Source organism: Panthera leo, chromosome B1 (assembly GCF_018350215.1).
Source record: "Panthera leo isolate Ple1 chromosome B1, P.leo_Ple1_pat1.1, whole genome shotgun sequence".
Taxonomy (NCBI): Eukaryota; Metazoa; Chordata; class Mammalia; order Carnivora; family Felidae; genus Panthera; species Panthera leo.
Genome location: NC_056682.1, coordinates 14,695,601 through 14,715,687, shown reverse-complemented (window position 1 = coordinate 14,715,687; position 20,087 = coordinate 14,695,601). Strand labels below are relative to the sequence as shown.

General features: G+C 40.0%; 1 protein-coding gene across 3 annotated transcripts in view; it reads right to left on the bottom strand.

Moving 5' to 3' along the window:
* Positions 1 to 1,947: 1,947 nt before the first annotated feature.
* The window catches only part of TRAPPC11 (trafficking protein particle complex subunit 11), a 48,451-nt gene continuing 30,311 nt past the window's right edge, over positions 1,948 to 20,087 (bottom strand). For all 3 annotated transcript variants that reach the window (XM_042934252.1, XM_042934251.1, XM_042934253.1), the window contains exons 24-30: positions 18,013 to 18,078; positions 17,746 to 17,902; positions 13,274 to 13,385; positions 10,086 to 10,177; positions 8,963 to 9,096; positions 6,938 to 7,105; positions 1,948 to 2,958 (exon numbers count right to left, since the gene is read on the bottom strand). In XM_042934252.1, coding sequence (XP_042790186.1) covers positions 2,914 to 2,958; positions 6,938 to 7,105; positions 8,963 to 9,096; positions 10,086 to 10,177; positions 13,274 to 13,385; positions 17,746 to 17,902; positions 18,013 to 18,078 — 774 coding nt within the window. In that variant the 3' untranslated portion in view covers positions 1,948 to 2,913. The remainder of the gene's footprint in view (positions 2,959 to 6,937; positions 7,106 to 8,962; positions 9,097 to 10,085; positions 10,178 to 13,273; positions 13,386 to 17,745; positions 17,903 to 18,012; positions 18,079 to 20,087) is intronic.

Genomic DNA, 20,087 nt, shown 5'->3' with positions numbered 1-20,087 from the left:
GAACTTTTAGGATCATAAAATACGGGTTTAGGCAAATTGAGAATTGAAAGGGGCGCCTGGGTGACTCAGTCGGTTAAGCGCCCAACTTCAGCTCAGGTCATGATCTCACGGTTTGTGAGTTCAGGCCCCACATCTGGTTCTGTACTGACAGCTCAGAGCCTGGAGCCTGCTTTGGATTCTGTGTCTCCCTCTTTCTCTGCCCCTCCCCTGCTTGTGCTCTGTCTGTCTCTCAAAAATAAATAAAAACATTAAAACAAATTTTTTTAATAAAAAAAATTTGAATTTTTCCTCCCCAAGACATTATCATCCTCATCTTCCTCGTGACATTTGACACTGATCATCTCATCTCTAGTAGTGCTCGCCATCATGACATAGGAGTCAATGAGGCACCCGGGTGGCTGTCGGTTGAGCGTCCAACTTTGGGTCAGGTCATGATCTTGCGGTCCGTGAGTTCGAACCCCGCATCAGGTTCTGTGCTGACAGATCAGAGCCTGGAGCCTGCTCCGGATTCTGTGTCTCCCTCTTTCTCTCTCCCCTCCCCCGTTCATGCTCTGTCTCTCTCTGTCTCAAAAATAAACATTAAAAAATTAAAAAAAAAAAAGGAGTCAAAGTTCCATGGATACCTCCCCCAAAATATAATTCTTTAATTAAAAATGTATACCCCTGAATTGGTGGAGAGCAATACTGAGAACCAAACGGTACCCAGTAAAAAACAGAAAGTAAGAGATTTCCACGCACACAGATGATTGTGGCTGATGGCACGGAGGCAGGAAGGGAAAGACCGTGAGGTCCCCTTTGGCCCTTGTAACCTGAGTTAATCAGCAGCTCTGGAAACGCGGCAACAGTTTTGATTCTGGGGCCCGGGGAAGCTGCTGATCTCATGTATTTTTGAGTAGAAAATAAGAAAACAGGAGCACTCCTGGTCTGGGAGAACTCCTGGCTGGGGAAGGGTTACTGTATTGCCAGCTCCAAGGAAGATGAGGGGAGGCGCGGGGCTGTGCATCTGGTGCGTTTGCAGGAGCACAGAGTTGCACACATCACGCTCACAACAACGTTAACCGTTTTTACGGGACTGCCGGTGAGTCATTTGTTCTAACACCTACTTCGTGTTTGACGACAGCAGTGTTAACACGTGAGATCTTTATTACATAAGCTCTGCATCAGACCATCTTCAAATTCAAAGGAACCTGTGAATGGTTCAAGCTGCAGGTTATGTCCCATTAGTGGGTCATGAAGTACAGGATATATAATACAAGAGTATATAGAATATATTGTTCCATGGCGTTTTTGCTCACGGTTTTAGACCCTTACATATGTTATATATATGTACACACATATATGCTCATGTATGTAGAACTGAACGACATAAACATCAACAAATTCTGATAACATGAACCCTCCAGGAGGTGCATGAATATCATTTTCAGTCTTCTAATAATAATAATAATAATAATAATAATAACAATAACGATAATAATATGATAGATGTCACTGGTTGAGCACTCCTGTGCATCAGCTACCGTTTCCAAGCTCTTCTCATGCAGTAATTGTTACTCTCCTCCTAAGCGTAGGAGATCAGTACTACCACCGCCTACATCTTACAGATAAGAACACCAAAACACACAGAGGGTAAGTAATTTGGAACAGACCTCACAAGCAAGCAGCAGAACCAGGATCTGACCCCGGACAACCTGACTGTGGAGACGAGCTCCCCGTGGCCTCTATCTGAAAAGCCAAGACCGCAGGGAACTCACGTCCTCCTAAGACCACCAATCCCACTGTCCGGTCTCCTGGAAGGTTAGCAGAGTCAGTTCGGGAACGCAGAGCTCCTAATTTCCAATCCTACGCTCTCCCTAGACCTCAGGCAGCAGTATTCTTAGTAAAAGATGCTTTGTGAAGTTGAAACCAAACAGGCTCAAAATAAATAAAAGATACAGACGAGCATACTTGAAAGAGAAGAGAACATATTTATTTACATCACTACTTCCTTTTTACAACTCCTACACTTTTAAATAATAAAATTTTCCAGGAAATCTGGTAAGTTTTAAATTAAGATATTTTAACAGAAGAAAATTTCCACAATATGATTTTTATTTACATGAATTTCCAAGAGTTTTAAATTGTTCCTTTTGAAACGGCCCAATATAACTAAAGCTCTCATTTAGACCTTGCATCTTTTTCAAAAACTGTTAGCTTAAGAAATTCAGCTTATAATCACATCCTTATAGTTTAGATCCTGACAGACAAAAATCTTGTTAACGCACTTACAAATACAAACCTGTTTCATAACTGATCCACATTTGGGCTACAAGCTCAACCTATTTCACATGTTTTGGTGCCAAACAAAGATTTTTTTTTTTTTTTTTAGACAGCTTTTAAATTGCTCTGATTAAAACTTTCTGGAAGTTTTCTGGATCAGTCATACAGCTGCTTCTGAGTTTGTATGTATGTATTCTCAGCACACATCCAGTCGGTGAGGATGGGCTTATGTCCGGTTCAGTCAACTCTAAAAGTGACTCACGGGGATTCAGAACTTCGCTGGGGCAGATACTAGGGCATTTTCCTCTCCTTGGCCACTCGTATTTGGGATGCTTACGTTTCCTCTAATATTGCACATGCAAATCACTTACTTTTAGGAGAACTTACTATTCATAAAATGGCTTCTAACAATAGCAATGGTCTGACATCCTTCCATGTCTCACTGAGAGATTTCAAATATTTATTAGCGAAACTAGAAGAGAGGATAGATTTTCCTAATATTTTAAGCATGAGTTCCTCCGAATAGTTGGTACAACATCCATCAAAAAATAGAAAAGATTAACTTTTACCATGATCAAAGATATAGTTCACAATGAAAACCATACAGTTCTGGACACCTTCTCTGTAAGAACGGCCGACGGCCAGTCTTGAGCATCATGCCGCGGCAATAGAGGCATCATCCATGAGTCGACCCTGTGGCTTGAAAGTGGGAGAACAAAACAGGTTTACAACATAGTAACAACGAAAGCTCTATGAATTGAAAAGATTCTGAAATTCTTGGAACGGTGTCCCAAAAACAGAATGAAGTGTACAAGTATCAGAATCACATTGCTTTTCTCCTTCTCCCACCCCAGTCTCTCTGCACTTGAACCTGGGGATGGCAGACTGCAGGCCTAGGTGCTCCCCCCTCGTTCCCTCTGACACCACAGACGTCACCCGCTGGCCACACACGTCCACCTGCCAAATCCGCCGCAGGCACTGTTTCTCTTCACCTTGTTTTCTAGCAGCTACTCTATCACCGGGAGCGGGTGAGAGGGAACCTAGTTACCATTCCCGCTTAAGTGGTAGCTTTATTCTGTCTCGCTCAGGGCCCTCCTGCACCTCAAGCTTTACGCAGGCGACAAACCTGAGCTGATAGACAAGTTCTTGGGGATTCAAGGTCTCCCAGTGTCCTGTTTGAGAAAGAGCAATCCGCGATGAACTACGGTGTCTAACAATGAATAGTGCAAGGATAGAAGCAGTAGATGAAAACAAAAATTTCCCCTTCCTCAAGGTCACTGGAAAAACTTAAACCATCACATGAGCAGAGTAAAGGCTAAGCAGGAAGAAAAGGTACTGTAGCTGTACTTAGGGTATCAAACTTCTGACAGGTTAGCAACACCTCAGGGTGTCCTCAAGTAACTGACAAAATGAAACTTCTTTTTTTTTTTTAATTTTTTTTTTTTTTTTAACGTTTATTTATTTTTGAGACAGAGAGAGACAGAGCATGAGCGGGGTAGGGTCAGAGAGAGGGAGACACAGAATCTGAAACAGGCTCCAGGCTCTGAGCTGTCAGCACAGAGCCCGACGCGGGGCTCGAACTCACGGACCGTGAGATCATGACCTGAGCTGAAGTCAGCCGCTTAACTGACTGAGCCACCCAGGTGCCCTGAAACTTTTTTTTTTTAAAAATGCTTATTTGTTTTGAGAGAGAGAGAGAGAGAGAGAGAGAGAATGAGCAGACTCCACATTGTCCGCACAGAGCTTAACTTGGGGCTTGAACTCACAAACTGTGAGATCGTGACCTGAGCCGAAATCGAGAGTCAGATGCTTAACCGACTGAGCCACCCAGGTGCCCCCAAAATGAAATTCTTGCAAATAATTTGATCAAGCAGATGTATGTCAGCAGACCTTTGTGGTAACACACGACAGAGATGGCATTCAAGACATGAAACAGAACAGTGTGATAACGTCATCACCAAAAGCCATTTACTATGCTTTATGCAGAATGATCCCCAGGGACTCCCTGAGGTAAGGAAGGGAGCACTCCTGCCTTCAGTTTTGTTGCTGTGCGTTTTATGCACGTATGTGTGCCTGTGCGTGCGTATATGTACGTGTGAGCTTGTGTAAGTTAGGCCTCTGACATCTGAGGCAGGAACGGAAGGAAGGAAAGCAGAGGTGCTGCTCTTTTATACGTCATGTCATCTTTAGTACCGACAGAGGATGTTCAGTTTTAGAAAACGAATAATGGCTCGACGTGGCTAAATGCTTACGAGACACTAGCTTTACAAACAGAAACGGAAGACAAGGATGTCATGCAATTAGAAGACTGGAATCCACTTTTCAAAGGAAGAAAAATATTCATCCAGCTTTGAAGGAGGGAAGCGTCGTCCAACAGAACTTTCCGTGATGATGGAAATGCTCTGTGTCAGTGCTGTCCAACATGGCAGCCACCAGAACGCTGACTTCCTGAGCACTTCAAGGGGGGCTGGTGCAACTACTTTTTAAAGTAAATTAAACTATAATTAATTTTAATTTAAACCTTGACAGGGCACACGTGGCCAGTGGCTGTCATACTGGAACAGCACGGCGCTCAAGTTTAGTAAAGATGTGAAGGGATATACAGCGCGAGTAAGACTGTTCGCTAGGTGGGAAAAGGGTAACCCTCAGTCACTGTCCTCAGTGTGACAAGTAAAACGACTGTAGTTCTGACTCTCCCCGATAAAGGAGCTGGCTCTGAGGATCCCAGCCAGCTTTTTTGGCAGTAGTCAAGCTACTAGAAGGTAGTACTTGGATTCAGAAAAAAGAGCATGGCAGTTCAAAAGGGCACGTGAGTTACGTTAAACCTTGCAAATGTTTATTGTTCTGGAACCTTTCCTTAGATTAAAGCACTACCCAGAGGAGGTTTACTGTGGAAGAAAATGAGAAGACTGAACCAGCAGGAGCTGGGACGGGGTGGGGTGTAGGGAGCCCCACAGGGAAAGGAATGGAGGAGATTAACTGGTGGACCCGAAATCCTGATTCCTCAACTCAGTCCACTCTCACACCTCAAACAGGCTGTGTTTGCACACCTCTGTCTCACACTAATCAAGCTGCACTTCTGAGTTTGGGAACAGCAGACCTCAGAAGGTCAAACGGCTAAAAGGACATCAGAGGCCATCACTTCCCCAGTGCTCCCCACCCCTGTCATGAGATTTTTTCCCCGCGAGGTGACCTCAGACATGACAGGGAGGAAGAGCAACAGACATAGCTTCAGAATGTGAATGGGCAGAGATGTGAAAAAAGCCACTGCTATTGGGGGGTGGGGAGGGCAGGGGGTGAACAGGAAACCTCTGTACTTTCCACTCAATTTTACTCTGAACTTAAAACTGCTCAAAAAAAAAAAAAATAATAAGTCTCTTAAAAAGCTACTTTTTTGAAACACAGGAGATCTAGAATTATGAGATTTTTCTTTTATAGTTTAAAAGTATGGTGCTTAGGGCACGCCTGGATGGCTCAGTCGGTTAAGCGTCCGATTTCAGCTCAGGTCATGACCTCGCGGTTCATGGGTTTGAGCCCCGCATCGGGCTCTGTGCTAACAACTCAGAGCCTGGAGCCTGCTTTAGATTCTCCGTATGTCTCTCTCTCTCCAAAATAAATAAGCATTAAAAAGAAGTTTTTTTTTTTAATCAAAGTATGGTGCTTGGAAACCTTAATGTTATTTTTTTGCAAATGTAAATAAGAAGCAGTGTAAGTCTGGAAAGATAAAAGCTGGGAAGATTATGAAGGCTACATTAACACAGAGTAATGTAAAATGTACCCAATCCCAGATTATATAAAGAAGGGACAGTTCCTCCAAACTTTTATATCTGAGTTACTGAGGAAACCACAACCACCCGGAGGGAAGCCTTAAGTTTAGGCATCGAGAACGGCTTCACTGGAGGTGAGCACTGTGCTAAATAAACCACCTGTGTGGCCCGATTCACTCCTTCCCACACTGACCACGACCATCCTACACATTCCTTTACTGCAGGAACCTGGAAATGGTACCAGTGTCAAAAAAATCAAAACATTAGACCAGACTACAGTTTCCAACACAGGACCATTTTCAGAAAAGTCCCCAATCGAGTATTACATAGAGAGTCAGGAAAGCTCAAGGGTCATATTTAGAAAGTTAATCCATTTTGATTAAAAATTAGTTATAAACTAACCACAACTTAAAAATATGCTTTACTTATAAGCCAAAGGAAAAAACCTAAGGATACTGTAAAGGTAAATCATTTTTACCTGAGGGAATAAAAACCTTGGAAATTAGATTCTGTAAAATAATAGCAACTTTACAGAAATGAAAAGCAATACTGCCAAATTCATACGATACACGTCAAAACTATCAGTTAGTCATGGGGCGCCTGGGTGGCTCAGTCGGTTAAGCGCCCGACTTCGGCTCAGGTCATGATCTCGGGGTCCGTGAGTTCAAGCCCCGCGTCAGGCTCTGTGCTGACAGCTCAGAGCCTCAAGCCTGTTTCAGATTCTGTGTCTCCCTCTCTCTCTGACCATCCCCTGTTCATGCTCTGTCTGTCTCTGTCTCAAAAATAAATAAACGTTAAAAAAAAAACAACAAAAACTATCAGTTAGTCTCAAAATATCGTTGAGAAGCTTACATGAAAAGCCACCTTTGGTTTGTGTTCAAGACAGGAGATTTAAAAGTCCTAAGACTTACCTTTACAAAAATACTGGTTGGTATAAAACGCCTGAGCAGCTGATGTGTGAAGTGAGGAAATCTAAGCAGGTTGACGTGGAGAGATGGCAGTTGTTGGTATCCGGCCATTAGAGGATAGAAATTATATAACATTTCCTGTTCGGTGCCGGGGAGGATACGCAGTCGAATCTACATCATAACAAATGGTAGAGACAGATAATCAGTATATACACTTACAGCATCTTCATGGTATCACCCCTTGGTTATTTAGAAACCACTGGACACCCACATCTTTCTGGTGAAATGTGCTCTCTCTCCTACTCCACTTTCCAGACAGATGCTACTAATAGGGCTGAATTCGGATGAGACTAGGACCACACACATAATAAATATGCAAAAAATACGTGCGTGATCATCTCAGCTTCTACAGTTTCTACCAAGATCTAAATGGCAACTTGTACCAGCTTAAAAAGGGGAACGCTAGATGGACTGACATTTTCTATGTCTTGACCATGTAGATTTTATAGTCACTTACGCCATGAGATAATTTGTAGGAAAGTATCTTTGTAAATACTATGTCAACAGAAGGCAAGCTAGTTGTTTCTGGTGTTTTCGGGATTTTATCTTTGCAGTGAGGTAAATACTATCGGGAAAAAAAGATGTTTGGAAAATTTTAGTGATACTTTAGAAAAGAACACAAAGGTAAGATTTTGGTATCGTGCATTATTTATTCGTAAGTCAGTACGTGAAAAGGATCAGGACACTCAAGAAAAGCTTATGCATTTGCAAATGAGTACATACGTTATATACGTGTCAAAGATAACATGTGTGTACCCAACATAGAACAGCTAATACGACATGTACTATATGTTATAAACTTAAATTAGTGTATGGACTTACAGTCTACTTCGTATAGAATTCTATTTTTTTTTTAATGTTTTTATTTCTTTTTGAGAGACAGAGACACAGCACCCTGCGGTAGGGGCAGAGAGAGGGAGACACAGAATCTGAAGCAGTCTCCAGCCTCTGAGCCTTCAGCACAGAGTCCGAGGCAGGGCTCGAACTCAAGGACCATGAGATCACGACCTGAGCCAAAGTCAGACGCTTAACCGACTGAGCCACCCAGGCACCCCAAGAATTCTATTTTACATTTCACAACAAACCTAGCACCCAGAATATGCACAGCAAAAATGACTAGTCAAGGGAGACACTTCTAAGTATTATGACATGTTTGTTCCTCTAATTATGCCCTTGTTAACAAAAAGTATTTACTGACTCTTGAGGGGCGTCTATTATCAACTTTGACAGAAACAGTATTCTCATGGAAATTGGTTTTGCCTGAAAGTGTATGTTCCACTCAAAAAATGTGGAATCCACCTCTGATTTGAATGGGTGAATCAAAACACCTGAATAATTTATTTTTATGCATAAATATAAAATTATGTCTAAACGCACCAAAGATAAGTAAATTCTATGCAAGGTTAAAAATCTCTAAAAAATTTCACTGATAGTTCAGAAGAGAATCAGACTTTTTAAAAAAAATTTTTTTTTTTAAATTTTAATTTTAATAGGACCCATGCCCAGTGTGGGCTTGAATTCATGACCCCAAGATTAAGTATCACATGCTTTACAAACTGAGCCTGCCAGGCGCCCCAGAGAATCAGGCTTTTGATATGGGTAGTCAGGTTTCTAGGCCTCAAGTTAAAAGACACACACAGACACACAGACACACACACACAGTAGTAATAAAAGGGAAATCTAAAATTTTCAGAAAGTCTATTATACTCTGAGGATTTGTGCATTCTTGTTTTACAGAAAGAAATAACTTGTATGTGTGATCGCTGTATGAAAAGGGTTGTCCACTTAATCCGCTGCTACACAAATTGTACTTAATATTTAAAGGTGACGAAAAATTTCCTATTATCAAAATAACAGGGACCATAATCAGCCTTATCAGTTCATTTGTAAAAACTAAGTATATAGCTCTCCATTTCCTGGCCACACGTCTGTGTCTACACAAGCAGCCCAATGCGATAGGCCCTATACCTGTTTAAGTCCAGAGAACATGAAGGCATCACTGGGCTCCACAGAAATCTCCACGTCTTGAACTAAGTTAGTCTTGTTCTGTAGGTGATACTTGACAGGTAAGGATTCTCTGACACGCCCAAACGATGGCAGATCTGCAGAGAAAGACGACACGTTTCTCTTGGTGAAAGAAAACGGTGTACCATTTATGAGTTCTTCTTGTAAATGAATCTCATTCTGTAGACATGAGGTTATTTAAATTAGTACTAATACTGCACTCTTGCTGAAGAAGCACATTCTTGGACTGGACAACAGCCATGGGACTGTGATAAAACAGGCTAAACAGAATCAAGTCTCCTTCTAAAGCTGCATGACTTAGAAAGGGTCTTGGCCATCAGGAACTGAATTATACTTTAGGAATAATTTTTTGAATCTATAAAACATGTCCCTAACTATCCATCATGGTTCAAGAAGAATAACAGGCATCATGTGCCTCTTGATGAGAGCACATACCATTAACTATGAAGTATTCTTGCCAAAAACTTGAACCTGAATCTGATCAAGACGACAGATGTAACCACCAACTTACAGGGACACTTAAAAATGATACAATGCAATCAGCAAAACCCAGACTGTGGGACGCTCTACAGGAAAACTAACTCCATTTCTTCAATAAATAGCAAGGAAGAGGTGGGGGGGGGGGGCGGTGAAGGAGGTGAGGGAGTGGGGAGGGAGTCTGCCCACCCAGAGATTTCAAAAGTATGAGACATCCACCAGCTGCAGTGATAAGACCTTAAGACAATCTAAAGAACATTCAGAGTCAACTAGGGAAACTGCGGCACTGGAATTTGGCAATTAATATTAAGGAATTATTGCTAATTTTTAAGGTGATGACAATAGAATTGTGATGATGTTTAGAAAAATAGCCACTAATACAGAAATACTGATAGATGAAATAATATCTGGGATTTGCTTTAAAATAAGGCAGGAGGAGGAGCTTGAGGTACAGATGAAACAAGACTGATCATAATCTACTTTTGTAAACGTTGGGCATTTTTTGTAATAAAAGTAGTTTTAAATCTTAGAAGCTAAAATAAGTATTCTCACTGGATTCTTTTTACCAAGTACAAGTTGGTGCCGTTACCTGCATTCACATGGAGGGGAATGTTTTCTACGATCACGTGCGGCAGAGTGATGGCAGTACTGATGACAGGGACGTTTCCCATGGCGGAGGTCCTGTGACAGAAAAGGGAATCTTTCAAATCTGCATTTTACGTGAAACGTGGAATCAAAAACAGGCCACGTGTATACTCACCAACTTGTTTCAAAGGAAACAGAAAGGGCTTAGACATCTCCTAAAACTTTATTCCTGGAAGTAGTTTAGTGAAGAAAAGGCTTTTAGAATCCCGTTTGGGTTCTGAATGTTTCCAGCGAATCGATGGTATAACCCAAGGCTGCCGTTTGGTCCAGGGGCCAGAATGTGAATCAGCCATACCATGAACCCACCATTTAACACAGGGCGTGGTAGCAGAGCGCTCAGCGTGGGTGGGAGCGCGCGGACTGACCTTGTGACACAGACCTTCTCCCCCTGTGGCCAGTTCGAGGCCGAGCACCAGACCACTTTCAAGTGTACCGTCCTAGCTACACCCAAAGTACAGAGTCGAAACCAAAGAACAAAAAGTATTTTACCACCAATAAAAACGCAGCATTCTGACATCACGGAGAGAAAGTGAGTAACATTAGGAAACTGTCAAATATCTTCCCCTGTGTCACAGTTAGGACGGGAACCACAGGGCGGCTGGCTGACTCCCGAGAACTGGCCTTGGGGAGAGTCGGGATCAAGATGTGGAACAGCTGACACTGGGTGCAAATTATTACACCACAAAAGCCCCAGGCGAAAACATCTAACCCCTCTTCATTAGTAGGTCTTTATGGTATTACAGTAATGTGATGGGATGATTAAGCAGTGCCTTCAAATTCCTATTTTAATTCCTGTAAACATAAATTAAACTAAACTTCGATGTGGTAAATTCAGAAGTGGGAGAAAGAAAGATCTTAGCTTTTTAAAAAAAATAAGCCCATGATTTTTCCTTTCTCATTTTTCATATGTCTCATTCGCAGTTTTTAAATTTACGAAAAAATTGAGCCAAGAAATTCACACATGAAATATCACATATCTACCTCCCAGCCTAAGAAAACATCACAATATAGTTGAACCTCCCCACGTGCCCCTTCCTGCTTGCACCTGTGCCCTAGAAGTACTGACTTGGGAGTCATCATTGCTACATATTTCTTTATACTTTTCCAAATTATGAAGGTAGCCCTAAGAAATGTGCAGTGTTTTACATGTTTCCCAATATTACATACATGCAATTTGTTCATATTTGCAACATTTGCAGTTGCTTTGTTCCCTTAATACTAATGGTTAACAGGAGCAGCTCTGGTTCATCGATTTTCACTGATACATAGCATTCCGTTCTATGACCATGCCATAGTTTGTCCATTTTCCTGTTGATGGATATTTAGTTTGTAACTTTTTACTACTATAATCAGAGGTGCTATGAACATTCTTTCATATACCTTTGTGTACTTGTTTGAGACCTTTTCTATGAGGGATATAGATATCTTCAGTTTCACCTAGCCCTGCTCAATGGATTTCCAAAGTAACTGTTCTATTTTATACTCTACCTTTTTTGACAAATTTTGCATCATTAACCCCTTTTATTTTTCCAAATTAGTGGGAGCACATTTGAATCTCAGATTCCTAGTAAGGTTGACTTTCTCTCCCTATGTTTCCTGGCCATCTGGCCTCTTCTGTTTCTCTTAACGCCGCATACTCAAGATTTTGCTCAACTTTCTGTTAGGAGACTTGGTTTTCTTATGATTCGTATAAGTTATTGAAATGAATTCTAATGCTTTCTCAGTTTTCCATGTGGTAAATAGCTTTTCCCAATTTGTATTTTTATAGGTATTTTTTAATGAACTAAGAAACTTAATTTTAACAAATCAAATTCATCAAGTTTAGAGACTTACACTTTTTATGTCTTATTTAAAGAAACTCTTCCCTATTCCAAAGTCATAAAACAATTCTCTTATTTTCTACTAAAAGTAGTAACGTTTTGCTTTTCACAATTAGAATTTTAATATGCCTGGAATTAATTTATTTTATTTTATTTTATTTTATTTTATTTTATTTATTTATTTATTTATTTTTAATATATGAAATTTATTGTCAAATTGGTTTCCATACAACACCCAGTGCTCATCCCAAAAGGTGCCCTCCTCAATACCCATCACCCACCTTCCCCTCCCTCCCACCCCCCGCCTGGAATTAATTTTTATACACAGTGTAGAGATATGAGGATACCCAATTGTTTACCACCAATTACCAGATCTCCACTGATTTGCAATGCTACCTTCCTAAAACATAATTTTCATATGTGTGGATCTATTTCTAGACTCTCTCTTCTGTTCCACTGGCCTATTCACATATTCCCATTCCAATACCACAGCAATGACTGCTGTAGCTTTACCTTAAGTCTGGGAATTTAGAAGAGCCAAGTACCCTTGTTTATTAGTTTTTCTTCTGAAGTATCTCGACTATTTCTGAGTTTTTGCCTTTCCATATAAGCTTTAAAATCAACAGTGTCAAGCTCCACAAAAACAAACTAAAACAAGCTATTGAGATCCTGAAGCAAATTGCAGTGACTTACAGAACAAACAATATCAGATCTTATCCAAATCCTACCCAAGACAATTTTGTGTATGTCCCATGTAGGGACTTCCTTTAATGTTTTAAAGTTTTATGATTTTCTCCATAATGGCAACACTCATTTTCTATTTGATATATTCTTACTTACCTTATAATTCTTGTTATCATCTAAATGATACCTGTTTTACAAGTATATTGCCTGGAGGTTTATTACCGATATATAGAAAGCCAACTGATTTTTGTATATTGATGTTATATCCAGCAATCTTGCTGGAACTCCTATAATGGAAATAATTTGTTGATTCCCTTGGGTTTTCTATGTAGACAATCCTATTGACTGCAAATAAGAACAGTTTCTCTTAATGTTTTTAACGGTCCTGTCATGAGAATTCGCTTGGTTAAAATTTCATCAGTATACAGGTCACAAATTGTGACAAATACAAATAAAAGTTTAATTATCCTTTTTAATCTTTGTGTTCTCGACAAACATTTAGTGATAGCATGTGACTTCTAGTCTTCTCTCCAGGACTGACAGAAGCTTTCAAATATTAAATGACAATGACAAATAATAAAGGCAGTAGAATAAGACAGAGAAGGAATAAGAGATAGGGCTGATTCACCTCTTCCAGGAGATAATATAATGACCAGTTGCTACTCCACCTTCAACATTTCCAACAGATGGGCACCGAAGACAAAAGCATTCACTAGCGCTCTCTCCAGTCTGTAAGACAACTATAAGGAATAATCTTTATAATCCTATGCAACGATTTCCTCTATGAAAGGAGAGTTTTACCCTTAAGTAATATAACAAAAAAAGAATATCCGTTATACGTTATTTGTAGAGACTTTAAAAACTAAGGCTCAGAGATGTTAAATGACTTTTTCAAGGTCACAAAGTCCCTATCCAGTGTTTTTTCTAATATATCAATATTCCATTATAATAAAACCCAGCAAAGCAGCTGTAGGTCTGTGACAAGATCCTATAGGAACTAATGACAGGGCAAAGTCTGGAGTTGGAATAATACCATTTGGTGATTATTTTTCTTTCTACAAATTATTTCATGTCTCTAAAAGAAACATTTCACAGTAGGGAAAAAGAAATTTTTAGTTAACCTTTTAGGTACTCAAAATGTCATTCCAGGCAACTCTGGCTTTCTGTGACAAACACATATTAGCGAGACCATCAAATGGAAATACATTACATGTTGCCTCATTATTGCCTAATGTGGTGACTTACCTCTCATACAAGGCTGCTTTCCTCTTGCCAACTGTAGCCTAAACTCCTGACGCCAAGATAAAGGTTCGCCTGAACCAAGCCCTCCCTGCCATCAGCACCTCCCAGCCTACAGTGCCTTCGATGCAAGCTGGCAACAGTGCCCATCTGAGGCTGACCTGGGCAAATCTGTGGGTGAAACTTTCAAACAGTAATAACAAGGTCTCTAAACATTAACTAGTTGTTTTCATGGTTCTCTAATGAAGAAGGTTGTGATAAATTACTAGTTACGATTGTGAGCAAATACTAGAAGTCAAAGGGGAAAATGCTGGGCCAATCTCTAACCACTTTTAAGTAATTTTTAAGGACTAGGAAATGATACTGTAGCCCAGTTAGTAAAACATACACCAATTTAAACCTCTTAAGATACCTTTTTTTTTTTTTTTAAAATTCAGGATCCTTGCCCCGTTTTCTTTTCATTTTTTTAAAGTTTATTTGAGAGAGAGAGAGAGATAGAGAGAGAACAGGGGAAAGGCAGAGAAAGAGAGAAGAGAGAATCCTAAGCAGTCTCCACGCTGTCAACACAGAGCCCAACATGGGGCTTGATCCTGTGAACCGAGAGATCAAGACCTGAGCCAAAGTCAAGAGTCAGATGCTTAACTGACTGAGCCACTCAGGCGCCCCAACATACCTTTTTTAAAAACCTAGGACATTCATATTGCTTCTCCCCAGCTCAAGCCTTCCTTAATTCTAAGAAGTTAACAAAAATGATCACAACATTTATTAACAATTAACATTGGGGTCAACTTTATGACCTAGGAAAGTTGTTATCTTTAATGTGTCAAATACAAAGTTTGTAATGCATTAGTGCTGGTGTCCTTGGAGGTGGCAGAAAGAATAAAGCCATGCCACCCCCTCCCCAAAGATATCCACATCATAATTCCCAGAACTGTGAATGTGGTACCTTACACGGCAGAAAGGATTTTACAGATGTGATTAAGATAAGGATCTTAAAATAGGAAGATTATACTGGATTATCCAATTGAGCCCAATGTAACCACAAGGGTTCTGAGGGAAAGTGGTAGGTAGGAGGAAATCTGGGAAAAACATGTGACAATGGAAGCAGAGGTCAGAAGAAGAAACATCTGAAGATGCTACACTGCTGGTTTGGAAGGCGGAGGAAGGAACCATGAGCCAAGGAATCCAGATGGCCTCTGAACGCTGAAAAGGGCAGGAAAAGGGTGTTCCCCAGAGCTAGAAGGGATACATCACCAACACTTTGATTTTAGGACTTCTGACCTCTAGAACGTTAGGATAATAAATCTGTGTTGTTTTAAGCACTAACTTTGTGATAATGTGTTACAGCAGCAATAGGAAACGAGTAATGGGAAATTCAAGGTAGGTATTTCTTCATTCATTTAACAAACATTTATTAAGCAACTACTATGCAGCTGAGGCTGCCAATACAAAAAGGGGTAAGTCATGGCTCCTGCTCTAAAGGAGCACATAGTGTAGCAGGGGAGCCATAAGAGTAAGTAAACTATTACAATATAAGTGGATAAGTGTCATAACAGATGTAAAGAAACTCTGGGAGCAAAGAAAGAAGATTACCTAGTCCCGCTTAGGAAGATCAAAAAGTCAAAGCTTACATGAGACCGAAAGAGCAAACAAGAGTTGAACAGGTGGAAAGAGAAAGGAAAGGGTTTTGGACAGACGTACTAACATGTTCAAAACCAGATGGAGGTAGTGTTTGCTGAATGTACAAATGCGGGCTTGGTCAAAGTCTGGGAAAGAGGAAGGGGAAGTCGGGAGCCTGGTACAGAAGAAGCTAGAAAGGGAAGCTTCCCAAGGAAAGGTCTGGTAGGTCGTGAGGTTTTCTAAGAAGGAAAAACAAGTTCAAAATTGCTTTTTGCGAAATCAATCTCTGGCAGCAATATGAAAGGCAGACTAGGGGAGAGAATGGCAAAGAGGAAAGCGGTTAAGAAGGTGTTTCTGAAGGCCAGATGAGAGACGGTGAGAATGGACAGAAGCTGGATTCCAGAGACGTGCAGAAGGGAGAACGTGGCGCCAGGATGGATGCGCACGTAAGAGGGAGTCTGGTCTGTTTCTGTGGTTTCTACCTGGGGCCAAGTATACACTGACTCCTCTCTCTGGACTGGGGACTGCGGGGAGCCTGAGGTTGCATGGCAGGTGAAGACTTGTAGAAAAAGTAAAAGGAGCCAAAGTCAGGATCTTGGAAGCGACCCACATTTAAGGAGTAAGAAAAGGAATCAGCAAAGAATGGATAGATAGCCAGCTCGTGTTGAGCTGTGAGGAGACAAACACCGGGCTGAGATACTTCATACAGACTACCTCATACACGCTATTTCATGTGTGTTATCTTCTTTGACTCTGACAAGTGATGAAACAAAGTGAACCATCCAGCGTAACATAAGAGCAGGCAGAAGGTAGGAGAATGGAATCTAGTTCAGCGTGACTCCACAGCTCGTGATCATTCCACGTTAGCCAGGGAGGAGAAAAGGAAGAAGTGTGGACAGAGAAACAAAGCAGAACCACAGACAGTGATTTCCAAAACCATGAGAGAAAACCAAGTTTCAAAAGATAAAAACAAAACTTATCAAGGCATTCTGAAAGCAAAATTGTTTTCTAGTATTATTACTTTACAGGACATAGGACCTATTTGTAGCATTTAAATAAAGAGGTTTTTTAATCTATTTTATCTTTCCTCCTTTATGATGACTTTCCTAAAATGCACAGAAGTGACTATGAAGACTATGTCTCTTGTAGAGACAAACTCTTCTTGGCGTTTTCTTGAGAACCTAGCATGGGGCCAGATAGTGAACTTGATAAATACCTGTTGATTATTTATTGATAGATACTGAAACTTATTCACAGGCCGGATACAAAAAATATACTGGAATTCTGAAACTACTCATCTAATTTTAATCTGTACTGCAAATCAACTATATGACTTATGACACTGAACTCAAGTAGTAGATAGATAAACAGATACAGCAAATAAATGACTCATTTATGTTTGATTTTAATCGTGGGGGTGGGGGGCACCTGGGTGGCTCAGTCAGTCAAGCGTCCAACTCTTGGTTTCAGCTCAGGTCTTGATCTCACAGTTTGTAAGATTGAGCCCCACACTGGGCTCTATGCTGACAGCACAGAGTCTGCTTGGGATTCTCTCTCTCTCCCTCTCCCTCTGCCCCTCCTGCGAGCATGTGCTCTCTCTCTCAAAATAAATAAATAGACTTAAAAAAAATACATCGTGATTTTTTTCGTACAATCTTTATTCTTATCATAGAGCTGAGCACAATTTTGCTTGGGTTAACATTCAAACTAATTTTTTTTATTTTTCTCTAACAGCTCAAGAAGCATATAAGCCCAAGGTATAATGCACCAGAAAAGTAATATCCTGGGTTTAAATCTCTTCTCTAAACTATTTTAGTTGATTTAGAAAACTTACTATGTTTCTATATTTTCCCAACTTTCTTTAATAACCATCTTTCACCATTTCAAATTATAAGAGATGGTAAACATTAATTAAAAATCAATAAGAAAAAACAATCTATGAAAAATCCAAATATGAAAAAATGCTATTTTATTTTCAAGTACATTTTTCTGAGTAACTTCCTTATAGTAGCAAAACTCTTATCTTTTAAAATGAGGTATACTCAAACAAATGGTAACTGATACTAATTCTACTTTAATTCTAAATGTATTTACTTTTCTATCAGTCTCAAGTGCCCTCCATTAGCAAAAAGCTAACTCTTACACTGCTAGCCTACACACACACACACACACACACACACACACACACACACACACACACACCCCGGTCTTCTACTTAAGTGGGATGGTCCACATTCTCACCTTTGTCCACTTGGGACTCTAGCTGATCGACCGGGGTCATAGAAGGAGCAAGTTGTAGCTCACTGGATACAATAGTGAGGGCCCAAGGTGAGGCACTTAAGAGGTCCGTCATCAATAGAAAGGGGATGTCCGCATAGACCCTTTCCAGGTGCTCAAACTGTCACAAATGAAGACAAAAGATCTGTCTGGAACTACAATAATTCATTTTACTTTTTCTGTTAATTTCTATAATTGAAGTGATTTCCAAAATGCTTCATAGGAACATACCTTTGTAGAGACAAATTTAACCGCGACATCAAATGGAAAGACAGTTTCTATAGTTACAGTTTCATCCTGTAAGAATTTAAAGGGCACATTCGATGGCTTTTCTAAACTTAAAAATAGTTTTAAAAATAGAAGACATGCAAAACACAATCTGTAACTGATCAAGAAATAATCCCAATTTATATATTAAGAAGCTAGAAGCTTTCCCTCAGATAATATTTATAAAAACCTATGGAGAGAAACCAGACTACAATTTCTAATAAATTATCTTATGGCTTTAAAACAGCTAACACTGCAAAGTGCCTTCTAACACGTTATTTATCTCAGGATCTAGTAAAAGTGGGCAGGACAGGCAATGTCACTATTTTAGAGAGGACGAAGCAGAAGTTAAGGAAGTTTCAATGCTTGGCCTTAGGCCGCAAAGCTAGTGGTGCCAAGCCTAGAATCTGGGTTTTCTTTTTGTCTAAGTTCTTTACTTCACCTCAAGTCAAGACGACTAATAATAATGATAATGACAATAATAATATAACAGCGCTACAATCGCTATATATGTAATGCATTACATAATGTTTGTAATAACTCAAGGAAACAGATGCCATTATACTCGCTATTTTAAGATGAAGTAGTCCCGCATAGCTAGTAAGTGACAAAGGCAGAAACAGACCCGGATCTGACCGTAAGGGTCTGTACTCTTAACCTACACGCTACATCCCTCCCTCAGTCTATTCAAGAAGCAATGGGCTTACTATGTCTTTGGAAACAAACCACCCACCCTGTTAGTGAGAACACTTTTTTAAACATCACGTTGATTTAAAAACTCAGGCTGTGATAATGCCAGGTGGATGTGGGTTTTAATCCTGGAGGACACATTCCTATTAGCTATGCAGACCTTGGGGTTAGTGAGGTAACCTTGAGGAAGAACCATGGTTTCTGAGTCTCAGTTTCATAATCCTCGTGGGGCTGTTGACAATGAAGTGAGATGACATATATAAAGCACTAGTGAAATGCCTAAACCATGTTCATTATTATCACATACTTCAAATGACTTCCTCTCAACACCATCAAGCTAACTTTTTAAGAAAGTGTAATAAGCAGGATATTAGTGGTAGAAAACGCCTGCATTGGGTCTGCGAATCTAAAGCAGGGCCTCAGAATTTCCCCACAGAAAAGATCTAAGGAAATGAAGAAACAACTCAATGACTAGATCAGATGTGGCCTACTTTAAATTTCCACACATGCAGGTAACAATGAGATTCAATCCAGTGAAGGGAAAATAATTTCCATTTAAATTTCCAAAAATGTCTTACAAGTAACACTGGGACCTGTAAGATAGATATTCCATGAGAAAAGTGCTTCTGTGTACAATAATCTTGAAAGATAATCACCACAGCCTTTTGTGAAATTCTCAACACACATTAGCAAATTCAATGCTGTGCTAAGTCTTAAAGTCAAAGTATCCATTTAATACCTCTTAACCCATATTTTCCAAACATATTTGACCAACTCATTCTTTTTTGTGTAACATCTATTTCTATCCCTCAGAATTAGTATCCCTCCCTAAAATAACTAAAAGACAACCTACTAAACAGGAGAAAATGTTTGCAAATGACCTAGCCAATAAAGGGTTAGTATCCAAGATATATAAAGAGCTTATACAACCCAACACCAAAAAAACCAAATAACCCAATTTAAAAATGGGCAAAAGACATGGACAGAAATTCTCCAAAGGAGACAGACATACAGATGGTCAAAAGACACAGAAATGATGCCCGACATCACTCATCATCAGGGAAATGCAAATCAAAACCACAATGAGATATCATCTCACATCTGTCAGAATGGCTAAAATAAAAACTCAAGAAACAAGTACTGGCAAGGATGTAGCGAAAACGAAACGCTTGTAGACTGTGGGTGGGAATACAAACTGGCGTTGCCCCTGTGGAAAACAGTCTGCAGGTTCCTCAAGAAATTAAAAATGGAATTACCATATGACATAGTAATTCCATTACTGAATATTCATTTACCCAAAGAATATGAAAACACTAATTCAAAAGGATATATGCATCCCTGTGTTCACT